This window comes from Thermobia domestica, chromosome 4 (assembly GCF_964235325.1).
Source record: "Thermobia domestica chromosome 4, izTheDome1.hap1.1, whole genome shotgun sequence".
Lineage (NCBI taxonomy): Eukaryota > Metazoa > Arthropoda > Insecta > Zygentoma > Lepismatidae > Thermobia > Thermobia domestica.
The window spans coordinates 276,648,528-276,662,613 of NC_137457.1; the positions used below are offsets into that span (position 1 = coordinate 276,648,528).

General features: G+C 37.8%; 2 protein-coding genes across 5 annotated transcripts in view; both read left to right on the plus strand.

The window, feature by feature from the left end:
• The window catches only part of LOC145684076 (potassium voltage-gated channel protein Shaw-like), a 748,265-nt gene that overhangs the window by 200,847 nt on the left and 533,332 nt on the right, over nt 1-14,086 (plus strand). The window lies entirely within an intron of this gene.
• LOC145683133 (uncharacterized) lies at nt 5,599-5,937 on the plus strand. The gene has a single exon (XM_081754497.1). The coding sequence runs from the start codon at nt 5,599-5,601 to the stop codon at nt 5,935-5,937; it is 339 nt and encodes a 112-aa protein (XP_081610623.1).

Genomic DNA, 14,086 nt, shown 5'->3' on the forward strand with positions numbered 1-14,086 from the left:
TTATAAAAACTATCCCAGGCCCAAACATCATCATCTGTGTTGAAAATTTGATCGAGATCGATCGGGTGGTTCAAGAGTTATTAAGTCACAATCATGGTCAATTTCATTTTTATTTATACAGATTCAAAAAAACTTTAAAACTGCAGTGAAATTTTAAGGAGCATATTTGAAACGGCCCTAGTTTTTAGTAATATACAAACAATCTATGTTTGCCAATTCATTGACACGATTCACGCCACGCACTCAGAACCCACAATTTCCCAATTATGATTCGAAACTTCTGGCGCACCCTGTATAGTAAACGTAATGTCGACTTGAGGCAAGTCACATCAATGATCACCACGATTTTATCGCTACAAGGTAATGAAAGAAAAAATCTCCTAATTGATAGTTACAGTCATTTAGATATTAGGTATTTTTTCCCCTTAACTTATACTTTATTTTTTAAAATCAATGTCATGTCCATTACGAGCCGCCACTGACCAGTGAGTATACATATGAACTGAAATGTGTGTTTCGAGAAGAAGTAATGATATATAACGTTTGTTTTCGTGTGAGTGCAGTTACCCAAAATTTGGCACCGCGCACATTTTGCCGCCCTTAGAAGACCACCAATAAGTAGTATTGTTTTGTTCAGACCAGTTGACGAGCCTCTCTTTCCTTTGCCTTGCCCTTACCTCATTTTGCTTCGTTTCGCTTCGACTCTCTTCGACTACAGCCGACTTTCTCTCTTTCTCTCTCTCCGCGCCATTTTGAGCCAGACTACAGTCTCCTTCTCTATCTCTCTTCCGGCGAGTGCAGAACACACCAGACCGAGAAAGCCCGTAATATTGATTTTCGTTCAACATTTTGTCGCTTCATTTCATTCCCGCGAAACGATAATTTAAAGAAATGGATGTGGAACAGATGGGAATGTAGGGGACATTTTACCTTAAGTACATTTGTATTTTTCCCCTCCCTCTTTTCTTCGGCGCTTTTATCTTTATTGAAGCTCAGATGAGAGTGTCTGGGTTTCTTACTATCTGCCCTGCCCTGAAATAAAATTTTCATAAACACACACACAGAGAGAGAGAGAGAAAGAGAGAGGCGCGGGTCGAACATTTGGTTAGTCGGGAACCCTAAATTATTGCTTGTTGCATATTACTCATGGTAATGGACGATTATCTAATACAAGGATGGGCAAACTTTTCTAGGAAGTGACCAAAGAAAAAAGAAAATACTTTATTCGGACAATATAATTTATTAAAAGCAACAATGGCAACCAGTGCCTTCATTCATCAGATTTAGAACCGTGTCGCGGAACAGTTAGAGAACTTTCAAAAGGGTCGTATTTGGCTCGCGGGCAGTAATTTGTCTACTGCTGGTCTACTGTATGAAAATAAGTCTAGGGATCGCATTATTAGGAAACGACTGAACAGTTTGAATTAAATCTTTTAAATATACCTAACTTTGAGTTTTAACCTTTAAACAACCCATTGACGCAACTTCTGCGTCGGGGCTTTAAACCTCAATAGCTCAGCCCATAATTAAGGCAGAAAGATGATTTTGGTACCAATATATTTCTGAAGGACGCAACTTTCCACCAGTGTGCATTTGATGTATGTAGAGGGGTTACCACGGCGGAGGCAGGAGGGAAAACGTCGTGTTATTATTTTTTTTTTTCAAGATGTATTTTGGGGACACTCCCCTCTTGGGGGTACACTCATAAAAATAAATATGTGAAGCAATGAAGTAGGCCACTACATGGTAATATCCTGTATTTGTATCTCTTGCTTATGTGGGGAGTAGAGAGGGGCAGGTTTCAGTTTCTTTTTCGTAAATTACAGTTATTTTTACGACAAGCGTCAATAGCTCAGCCCCTAATTGCGCCTTCTACGAATATGCGCATTCTACGAATGTTACCTAGTTGATATCTGTGGTCTATAAGCTTTCCAACGGTGTATGAATCATGACTCTGTGATAAATATGGAGGTCATCATAGTTCCCAACGTGAGAATCTACAATTTTGTTAAAAATCACTGGCGGGCATGTAAAGGTTAATCATGATATTTTAACTAAAATGCATATCGAACGGAAGGAAAAAAAATATGAAAAATTGAGTATCTCACGAGTCTGTCAATTTAGCAAGATGAAACTCAGAATATAAATTCATCATTAAAATAGGTAGATTTGTGTCCAAGAGTTTTTGAAAATTCCCGTTTTAAGAGGGGTGGGGCACAATTTTTAAATATAATTTTACATCTAAGAGTGATGTTGTTTGTGTCCTAAGGTAATTAGGAGGTCAAAATTTATGCTAAAAGTAGAATGTTTTCTTTTTTTATCATTACACTTACATTGAAATGCGTATCGTATAGGAAGAAGGGATCTCAAATACCTTCCTGTGTGACGAATTGGCATTTTAGCTAGTTTGCTGTGACAAACACACATATTTTGTCCATACCTTAAGACTCTATTAGGCATACCACAAAGTTCCGGTTCCGGCTTAACCAGTTCTGCGATGAATTGGTTCTTGGAGGTAGGGTTTTCAGAACCATTTTCGGAACCGGTTATAGACTTGGATCTGAAAAACCAGGTTTCGGAACCGCATGTTAGGAACCGGTTCCAGACCTGAATGTGAAAACCCGGTTTCGGAACCGTATCTTAGGAACCGGTTCCCCCTGGATCTGAAAACCCGGTTCCAGAATTGGATCTTAGGAACCGGTTTCAGACCTGGATCCGAATACTCGGTTCCGGAACCGGGCCTTAGGAATTGGTTTCAGACCTGAATTCAAAAGCTTTCCAAAAGCTCGTAAAGGAGGCAAAAAGTTCACCTTCAAAAGACTGCAAAGAGGACCATGAGCTTATGCTCTCCCCAACCAGACCCGCTTGTGCCCCCCAGAAAAATTTTGGTCCACCAGTGGGTGTTTAGTTTGTTTAGCCAATTGAGTTTGCCTGTTTAGCCAATGAGCTTGCCAGTTACCTAGTTTGTTTAGCCAAAGAGACAAGCGGCCGCCATCTGGGCGCCTGTCTGTCTCTTCGACCATTTCATCTAGCATACTGTTCACAGCCTGCCAGCAGCTCGGGTTTAGCGTAGGGACGGCCACAAAGTTCAGGTTCAGGCGGAACCGATTCCGCGAGAAAACCGGTTCTTGGAGATCCGATTTTCAGAACTGGTTCTGGACCTGGATCCTAAACCCGGTTCGAAACTGAATGCGTTCAGAGCCGAAAACAGGCTCCGGCCATCCCTAGACTCTATATTATAGAGTCTATAGTTCTTCTTTAGATCATCATAATACCTAGGTACAGTACACCTTTAAATTGTCCGTCCGCACTGAAATCGCTGTGCTTTATGAAACAACAGAAAGATGTATCTACCCCATAGAGCGGTATAACGTTGTGATGTATTTATGCGAGAAGTGTTGTCTTTCAAACACAAGAACTTATTAACCATATCCTACTGTAATGTAATAGTTCTAAACCTTTTCGAGCCTAACGCCAGCTTGAGTAAATGCGATTGTTATGAGTTAACCCGATACTTGTAACCCGATCCATCTGTGTACGAAGGCGAACGTTATACGAAGCGGTCTAAGAACCAGCAAAAGTCCTCAATTCTTAAGATCAGCCTTGTGCAAAAAAAAAAAAAAAATCTAAAATTTGAAACAAAATTGTAAATCGCATAATAACTGTCGTCCAATAATAAGAAAAAAATCTAACGGGTCATGAAATCTCAGATTTCCTCCTAAATAGGCCCTTTCTGTTCCAGCGCCCCCTAGCAAGGGCGCCGATTTCTCTGTAAATTTGCGAGAGTATTCAGATGCAGAAGGTGTATATATGAAGATTTTAAGACAAATTGAACTCAAATTATGTTAAATATTGTATATTCACAAATACAATAGGGGCCCACATGAGCTTTGGTGGGGACCCCTCGACCCCTCCAGGATCGGCGCCCTTGCCCCTTAGCGCGTTAACACCCACGTTAAGAACCACTGCTCACTGGATCCTTTTGTTAAGTCTTCCTACATGTTCATATTGTAGTGACCAAAATAAAACAGTGATTGGTGGATTACCATGATTTTTTCACTATGTCGCTTGTTAATTTGCAATTTTGTTCACTTAAAATGTCATTGCCTATGATAGCGTGTCCACTTTCATGTATCAGATTTTTCTACGGACATCCTGCTCTTATTCTTCGAAAGCAAATTTATAACTTTATTGTAATGTATTGAACACATGTTAATACCAGTACCCACACTTTCATTTTTGAAGCAGTACTGATTAAAATTTCCATAATCTGGTATTAATAGAGAAAAATACCAGATCAGTTTCCTTTAACAATTAGAATAGTGGAGGAATGTTACGTCGCTAGAAATTACAAGTTTTGTCCCTATAAGCTAAGGAAAGATAGCTTGTTGATTATAGATGAAAGTGACCAAACCCGGACCCCGGTCCATAAGTCGGACCCTCGTGTTATTTCGGCTGGTAAGTGCTGCCGCCTAATAGTTCAAGGTTAAACGTGTAGAACACTGAGAAACTATTGCGCTATGGAAATGGCAATAACGAATTGTCACGAGAAGCGGAGTAGTTGTGTCATTATTATTTATAGACTGAGTGAAAGTTTTGTAGCTGTGCAGAAAAGTGTGAAGTTCGTTACTTACTAGAGGGTAAGTCACAGTATTGTTTTTGTTTTCTATATTCGTAAATACTGTACTTCGAAAATATGTTAAAGGTTTGTTCATTTGCTTAATTTTAGGATTATAGGAAAGTTGATAAGGAGCAAAGTGTCCTAAGTAGGGCCCCCATGTACTGGCCAAAGTCGCACCCCCTGAAATCTTACAATGTTTTCTTTGTAAGTCAAATAGTCCTATTGCTTAAGAAAACCACAATATATATTGTTTCAGATGCCCCATATAAACTACCCTGCTCGTGGAAGAGGATGGAATCTCGAACAATTGGAGAATGCAATTAAGGCAGTTAGAAAGAAGACAATGGGTTGGAAAAAAGCAGCCAAGATATTCAAAGTACCAAAAACAACGTCGATGAGGCTTTCAAACGAAAAATATGGAAAGTCCAAAGAAAGCAGCTCACACAAAAATGGGAAGGCCTACAGTACTTGGTCCCGACCTTGAACAAAAGTTGGTTGAGTATTGTCTTGTGATGGAGAACGTTTTGTTTGGTTTGACACGGGCCGACTTGAGAAGAATGGCATTGAATTTAGCAATTGGGAATAACCTGGTTCATCCATTTAAAGATCAAGGTGCTGGTCAGAAATGGCTACAAGTTTTTCTGAGGCGACACAAGGCATAGTTAGCAGTGCGAAAACCAGTTGGAACATGATATGCTAGGGCCATTGGCTTTAGAAAAGAGAAAGTTTGTAAGTTTTCTGACAACTACACAGAAGAGCTAGAAAAAAAACACTACACAGCTGATCGCATTTGGAACGCTGACGAGACCGGTTCATCAATTGTGCAGAGCAAACTTGCTCACGTCGCTGGATTGAAAAGCAAACGTCAGATTGGAGCCATCACCTCAGCGGAGAGAGGTTCCTTGATTACTGTCATAGTGTCAATGAGTGCAGCTGGCAGTTTTGTCCCTCTGCTTGTGATATTTTCGCGTAGGAATATGAGTGCAACTCTAGAAAAAGGGAAGCCTCCTGGAACGATTGTTATTGTGCATCCGTCTGGTTGGGTTCAATCTCATATATTCACTGAATGGTTCAAAAGTTTCATTCGCCGAACTAAACCATCTAAAGAGGAACCAGTAATGCTCATACTAGATGGGCATTCCAGCCATACTCGGAATATCGACGTCATTGACCTTGCTAGAGATAACCACATCACAAACATATCGCTACCACCTCATTCAACCCACAAAATGAAGACCCTCGATCGTACCTTCATGTCTCCGCTCAAAGCTTATTATAGTGAAGAAGTGCTTCTTCAGCTTAGAGAAAACATTTGATGTTATGGAGCTCTTCGGTAAAGCGTACATCAAGTGCCAAAGAGCAGGGATTGCAATGAATGGGTTTCGCTGCACCGGCCTTTACCCCATGAACAGAAATGTTTTCCAGGACTCAGAGTTTATTCCTGCCTCAGAAGACGCCCAGCGTTGGGAAGACACAAACACCATATTTACCGTGTCTGATGTGGAAAAGGTTTCTTCTCCAGCAATGACCACTCTTCACCAGACTGTAATCTCCACTTCTCCAACGCTACCCACGATCGGCCACCTTGCCCTTCGGCTGCCCCTGTATGTTATGAGGTGGATCCAATGGACATCAGTCCAATGCCCCGAATTTAAGAAGACAACTTCGGTAAGAGGTAGGAAGGCAACTTCATCTGCAGTGATAACATCTTCACCATACAAACGGGAGATAATGTAGTCCTTGGAGAGGTCAATGGGGAATAAACGTAAACAAGCTAAACGTAAAGGACAAAGAAAAGGAAGGAAACATCAGAAAGGAAACAAGAACGAAAATGATGATGAAGAAGACGTGACTTCAGGCAATGAAGGTATTGCGTCATTGCATAGTGGACATTCCGGTCTCGATATTCCAGGAGTTGATCCAACTGAAGACGATCCTGACTGTTTGTTTTGTGGTGAGAAATTTTCCATGGACTGCAGAAACGAATTGTGGATCCAATGTGAAGGTGTGGTTTGTGAGCACATGAAGGGTGTACTGGCAACGACCGGGAGATCTATATTTGTGATTGAAAATAACGTTTCCTTTCTTTCTTAACGACAACAAACCTTTAGAATGTTAAAACCACAAGAGGGTCAATCCTGAAAACAGAAAATATAGAGATCTTTGTGCTTGTCGGTTGTTAAATCAAATTCTTCATAATAAATATCGTTGTATTGAATTAACGTGTTTAGTACATTACCCTTACATTTCTCTGTTGTATCCCTTAATACTGTATCTTAATATTTCAATGCATAATCTGTAATTTTCTAAGTTTAATCCTAAGAGGGGTCCGACTTTGGCAACACTTTCTCCACATCGCATGTTCGTAGCATTTTACGAAAATCGCTCCTAACAAAATCTGATTAGCTGTAACTTACATTATACCGCACATACTTTTCGCAGACATATCAAGGGACTTATCTGCCAAAAGCCACTGAAAATAATAAGCAATCATGATTTCAGAGATAAAAAACAAAATTGAGGCCGACTTTGGTCACTTTCATCTACTAATTGTTGGAATTGAAGAGTGGCAGATATTAATAAGCACTTTGTGCCACTCTTCTATTCCAACGCAAATTTTTGTTCAGACTGCTCTACAGAAATTGATACATTTTCTTATTGAAATTGCTGCAACACATTATTTTACAAGTGCATAAGCAAGCTAACTTAACCTCCTCGAGTGATTCGTTACGTCTGGTTTTCAATTTCGTTTGCTCTCCTTCCCTATCTAAGGCCGTCTTTGTCAACTCTTTGTTACTGTGACGTAATATACTTCTTCTATTCAGAGAGAAATTTGCCCGGAGCGATTCTTAAAATTGAACATTACAACATGTTCATCAAACTTACACGACAACTAAATGTAAACTGATTTTGTCGCGTTTGAGAAGCTGTTTCCGCACAAGGCAGTTTTGTTCCTTTAAAAGACGGTATTATCTGGAAGAAATATAAGTTACTGTTTACAGTTACTAAACTATGTGTCTAATCAAAGTTCGGGTTGGAGGACATTAAGAGAGAAATGACAGAGAAATTCAAATATGAGGACAGAGAGGAACACATTCACATATGCAAGGATAGAAATGGAGAAACAAACGATCGGACGGCATCCATATTCTGAGGAAAATTGTGCCTTTTCTCTGAAGCAGAAGAATCAGTTTCTCAGTCGAACCTGTGATCATCACACCTGCAGGTATCGAATTAAGGTGGTGAACTGTTTCTAGGGCATCAGGTGATTGCATAGGGGAAAGATCTTAACATTTGGAGAATTAAAAATTAAAAAATTCAAAGCTATACTCAGTCATTTGTTTTTCGTTCAGTGTTTGGAAGAAAACCCGTAAAGGAGAAACAAAAAAATAAACAATTGCCTTGAGTTTTGAATCGAAATTTAGAAATTGAATAAGCAATGTGAAGTTGGCCTTCAAATGTATCCTGTAATATTTTTGTTTTCGAGACAAGTGATTTGTTTCTTCAAAACAATCAACAATAAACAAGAAACATGAACCGTCTTTATGAACTTTATTTCGTAAATAATATCCTTCTGTGTTTCGAAACAAACAATTTTCTTCAAAATAATCAACAACAAACTATTGATTTTGATGGTTTTGAATTGAAGTTTGTATGTGGAAGGACCAAAGTAAGTTTGGCCACATCCCAACTTTATTTTGTAAATATCTCTTTACAATTTTCAAAACATATCTTTTTTTCTTCAAACCTATTAATAACAAAAGATTGGCTTTGGTTTTTGGATCAAAATTTGAAAGTGGGAGACAGTGAAAATGTAAATATATATCTTTGTTTTTCGTTTGCTATTGATTATTTCGAAAATTATAAACTATTGATTTTGGCTTTGAATTGAAATTTGGAAGCCAGAAGGCCAAGTGTGAAGTTGCCTTCACACTTTATTTAGTATATATCTTTTCATGATTTTCGAAACAAACTATTTTTTCTTTAAAATATTAAACAACAAATGATTAATTTTGATTCCAAGTCAAAATTTGATAGTGAGTGACAATTGTGAAGTTGACTCAACTTTATTTTGTATATATGTCTTTAAACGTTCTTCGAAAGAAACCTTTTTTTTTTTTCAAAACAATCAATAAAAACGAAAAACGAACTATTGATTTTGGATTCGAGTCGAAATTTGAAAGTGGAGGATGATAAATTTGGCCACATTCCAACTTTATTTTGTAAACTTCTCTCTATGATTTTCGAAACAAAGATTTTTATTTTCAAAATGATCAATAACAAACGAGGCTCTGGTTTTGGATCGAAATTTGAAAGTGGTTGAGACAGTGAAAGTGCAAAATACTGCACCTCTTTGTAATTTTCGAAACACTTATGTTTTTCTCTAAAAGAATCAATAACAAAAGAGAAATTAATGATTGATTTTTGTTTCGAGTCGATATGTGAAAGTGAGGAGAGCGTAATTTCACACACGTCACATTAAATTGTTATAATTAAGATTATAGTCGTAATTCTTTTTCAAAAATATATTTGATGCAAAAGAATCTCAACTTATTCTAGATAATTACTTTTGTCCTGTTTTTTTTTTTTTTTTTTTAATTTCTAAAACGTACAATTTCCTTGCATATACTAGAATTACAAGAACAAAAAAATTGAAAACGTTGAAGATGTTCGACGATATTTAATCAAACTTCAGTCGAAATCTGATAAATTAATTTTCGGTAACATCAAATTTAACACAACACACTCATTATATGTTGCAACTGGTCACTTCTGGTTAGGGGAGTTATAACTACAACTTTCTGAAAAATATACATATTTGTAAACTATACCATTTTTCATGCTTTTCGATAAATAACGTATATTAATATGTTTTCCGTAGATAGTAGACTATAAAGTTATTTTCTCAATATTTTTTTTAAAAAAAACTCATATTTCATAATAATTCCGCCTTAAACTGGTTGCGACTATATTTAATTCAAGCTTAAACTTGCGGAACGCTCGAAATGAGTGTTGTTGAGGAGAAAATGACTACATGGTCCCCAATAATCGTACATAGGACAACCAGCGTAGAAGTCCTCTACACTAGCCATTAATCTAACAGGTTATGACGTAATATTTCTTTACTATCGAAAATTTAACCTTCGCATCCATGTGACACTGTTATGTGCATGTCAAAATAGCTTTTGGGCCTTTATGTTTTCAAAATACTAAATGTTTACAACGAGTTTTGTTTCATTTTCTACAAGATTCGAATATTATACTCCGTGTCACCCGAATTGGCGTATGGCGTTAGCCAATAAGCTCGCAGTGCGCTGTTACCAAACTTTCAGTGACAAATCTAATCATTCATAATTGTGAATGATTAGATTCGTCACTGAAAGTTTGGTAACAGCGCACTGCGAGCTTATTGGCTGACGCCATATGCCAATTCGGGTAACGTAGATTTACACTTTGTGTCTGCATTACAGAATGCGGAAAGAATACTAACTTTCTTTGTGAATGTTGGTAGTTCAAATTATAGTATTGTCGGTGGATGGCAGGCAAATTTACAACCAGTTGTTAAAATCCTATATCATAATTATTTCGTTCATAAGAATAATACTTTTTGTTAATATTTTAGTTAATGTAAGTTCAAGAAACATTTTTGTTATAAAGGCTACAAAATTCCATTCAAACCTACTAAAATTAGACAAACAGAAATCTCATATATTATACGATAACGATTCCTCAGTATTTAAGCCTTATTATTATTTTGAAACACTGAAAATTTGAAATTTATTTTTATTAGGAATAGTTATTTATTGTAAATACTCCAACAGCTGTTTTAGTTATCTTAAGTGCTGGTATTCTTGGTATATGCGAGAAGAACATGGTTCATCAAATGGCATTCTCCGTGAGTGAGTGGTTAATGTCGTGGCTTCATGATCGAGAAATTCGTAGTTCGAAACCAGTCTACGAAAGATATGATTTAAAAAAATGCATCATTCTTCAAATGTTAAGATCTTTCTCTCCCTGTACAATTATCTGATACTCCACCTTAATTCGACAACTGCGAGTGAGATGCTCACAGGTTTGACTGAGAGACTATTCTTTTGCTTCAGAAAAATCACAATTCCATTCCTCAGAATATGGATACTGTCCTATCCAATTCTAACTTTGCAAATGTGAACGTATTCCTCTCTCTCTCCTCATGTCTGAATTTCTCTGCAACTTCTTTCACCTCTCTCAATGTCGTCCTCCACGAACTTTGATTAGACATACATGTTTAGTAACTGTAGGCTGTAACTTACGTTTCTTCTTGAGTTTATACACCAGATAATACTGTCTTTTTCAGAACAAACATGGATTTTTCGAAAACAGCTTCTCACATACGGCAAAATCATTTTTACATTTCTTAAACTACAAATCATATGAACATATTGTAATGCTCGATTCAAAAATCGCTCTAGACAAATTTATCTAGGAATTTTGCAAGGAGTATATCACGTTACAGCAGCAATGAGTTGACAAAGACTAGTTTAGATAGGGAAGGAGAGCGGAAGAGATTGAAAGCCATAAGTAACTATTCACTCTAGGACGTAGCTTGGGTTGCCTATGCACCTGCAAAATAACATTGTAGCAATTTCAATAGCAAAGTCTTGTATCAATTTCTGTGACGCGGTCTGTACACAACTTTCTAAAGCTATTCGGAGATTTCTTTCCTAATTTCGTAGCGATTATTTAAATAAGACATTTATGGATTCTCTCAAGAGCTTCTCGTGAATTGAAGATTATCAACACTATTTCATTGAGTAGATAGGTTAATCATAAAATTTGAGTCCTTGTTAAGAAAGTGAAAGACGCTTGTTATATGGAATTTACAAATTCTGGGATTCTTAACTACTATAATGTATGATACGCAACTCACTTGACTTTTCTTTACCTTAACGTTCAGTCGAAGCATTCAGCAATTACAAATCTCGAGGACAACTTATGGGCCGCGGACTACAATCTGAAAAGCGCTGGTCTATGACTAACTATTGTTTTTGATGTACTCACATCATATGTATACTATGTGATCGAATGTGTTTTCAGTTTTGAAACCAATTAACAAAACTATATTCAGAAGTTGTCTATTACAATATTAAAACATGCTTCTTTACGAACAGTCGTGAATCTAGAAGACTGTTTCCAACGATGAGACACTCTCTGTGATCGCACATTCACTAGCCGTACGTACCGCTATTGCGTCAGCGATTGTCCAGTGGTCAAAACAGACTCCTAAAGACGTGTTCGCTGCGGTCATGGAATCATGGCGTCGACATTGTGAAAAATGTGTCGGCTGCAGGGAGATTACGTTAAGTGACATGTTTCATAGGTTTCGTGTGATTAGTTAGTGAGAAATAAAATAGGGTGTTATACTTGAATGCATCTCATATATGCATTGGTCTTGAGAATGCTACCCTCAGTTGGACTCGCATTTTGCTCTGGTCGCGATCGATCATTAACCTCATTGAAGCACTCAACTTGAGCTCGAACTTGCTTTCCTAAACGGGGCTCGCGATTGCTCTGCTCTCGATTAGTAACTTCATTGAGGCTCACGACTTAGGCTCGGGTTGCTCTTGCTCGCGATTACTAACCTCATTGGGACACGCGTTTGCTTTGACTTTGGCTCTGGTTCTGCTATCCAATTAGGCGTGAGAGAGACAGGAGCAGGCTTTTGTTTTGAATGGATGAAGTTTAGACGTCATGAAGAACGGACGTCATGAGATTAAAACTAAGTGATCAATAATACTCTCCTGACATTTAACAAGGAAATTAATATAGGGTTTACACCAACCTTTTGTTATTTAAATTTAGATTTCAACACCACCACGTTGAAGACCAAATATTTATAACAGAAATGCCTAGAACTTAATTTCATTGTTTAAAAAACAAAAGAACAAAATGTGACAAGTGGCCCTGAAAATGTGTTTATTTTGCTGGGGTTTTTGTAGTCAAAATACTTGGCAACAAAGCTTGAGTCGATGTCGAAAGTCCTGTATAAGCAAATAACCGATGCTATCAAAGAAAGGGGAAATGTTAACAAAAGCAGCGTGTTTGGCCCATTTCAAAAGATTTAAGCGAACACAGAAGAGCGAGATATTGATTTTAACAGCAGGGTCAGTGACGGCTAAAATATTAACCAGATACAATAACGGTAGAATGTCTATTGTCTTCCGCGAACCTCAATGTGTACTTCTCGCTTTTAATACGTTCAAGCGCCTTGCTTTTATGCTAGTTCAGTGTGCCCAACGTTGGGAAATGATGCACTGACGTCCAAATTCCAGTGGATGTTTTGTCGTAAATATGAGCTAAATTTAATGGTAAAGAAAAGCCATTCTATGTTAATGCTACCACAATATTGGGTGATATAGATCGCTCAGTTTTCAAGAATATGAAAAAGGTAGCCAGGTATGCAGGTATTTAAAGATTAGAACAGTATTCAACCTCTATTCTGTTTTTATTAAACTTGGTGTGAGTAGAAAAGTACCCTCTTCTTATGCAAGAAGTCCCAACTTTGATCTGAACTCGGTGCAGATTAAGAATACAGGTTATTATTATGAAAATGTATAAATGAAAAATCTTTTAGTCCTTAAAGGAAGACAAATGTTTAATGAAATGATTTATGTACGCGAAGAACATGTAAGTCACCACCGAACATAGAAACAGTGTTATGCAGGTATAATACAAGCTAAAGCCTGTGACAAACATCTTGGCATTTCAGCTAAATGAATAAAACGCAAGCTGTGGCGCGACGTTGCCAAGTGGTGAAGGGGTGTGGCTATGGCTATGCAGACAAACTAAAGCGCGATCAGGTGACAGGGGACAGACGTGGATGTGTACAAAATAAACGTGGCAATACCGCTGGCCTCTCATTTGCTAGCAGTATTTAAAGGGAACTTGGAGCGCCGCCTTCAAATGCCAAGATGTTTGTCACGCCGTTTAGTTTGTAGCGACAACATGTGTTCATATATAAGGTACAATGAAAAAGTACAGTAAGCTCCTTCATGTCTAAGCGGTTAGTGTACGCGCCTTTGGCGTGGGAAACTTGGGTTCGATTCCCGGCGGGAGCTCATGTGGTTCGGATTCCACGTTAATGAGTACGTCCACGTCTCATATAGCCTTGCTTCTGAACGGGACGTTAAACTAAAAATCAACTCAACTCTAAAAGAAATACAATGAATGTAGTTGCACAGTGCCATCTAGCGATATTATATCCATTTCAACGAGTAAACCCGGTAGCCTAAACCGTTGGTACAGTCAGTGTCGAGTTTGAACAAGTTGTGACATGTTAGTTGGCTTCCAGAGGCAGAAGGGTGAGGACATGTTTTAAGAGTGTCTGTCGCGTTAACATTAAGTTTTATTTTAAGCTACAAAAATAAGTGCTAAAAAGCTCACAAAATATCAAAATCAGTGTACGGCGATAATGGTGGCATTGAA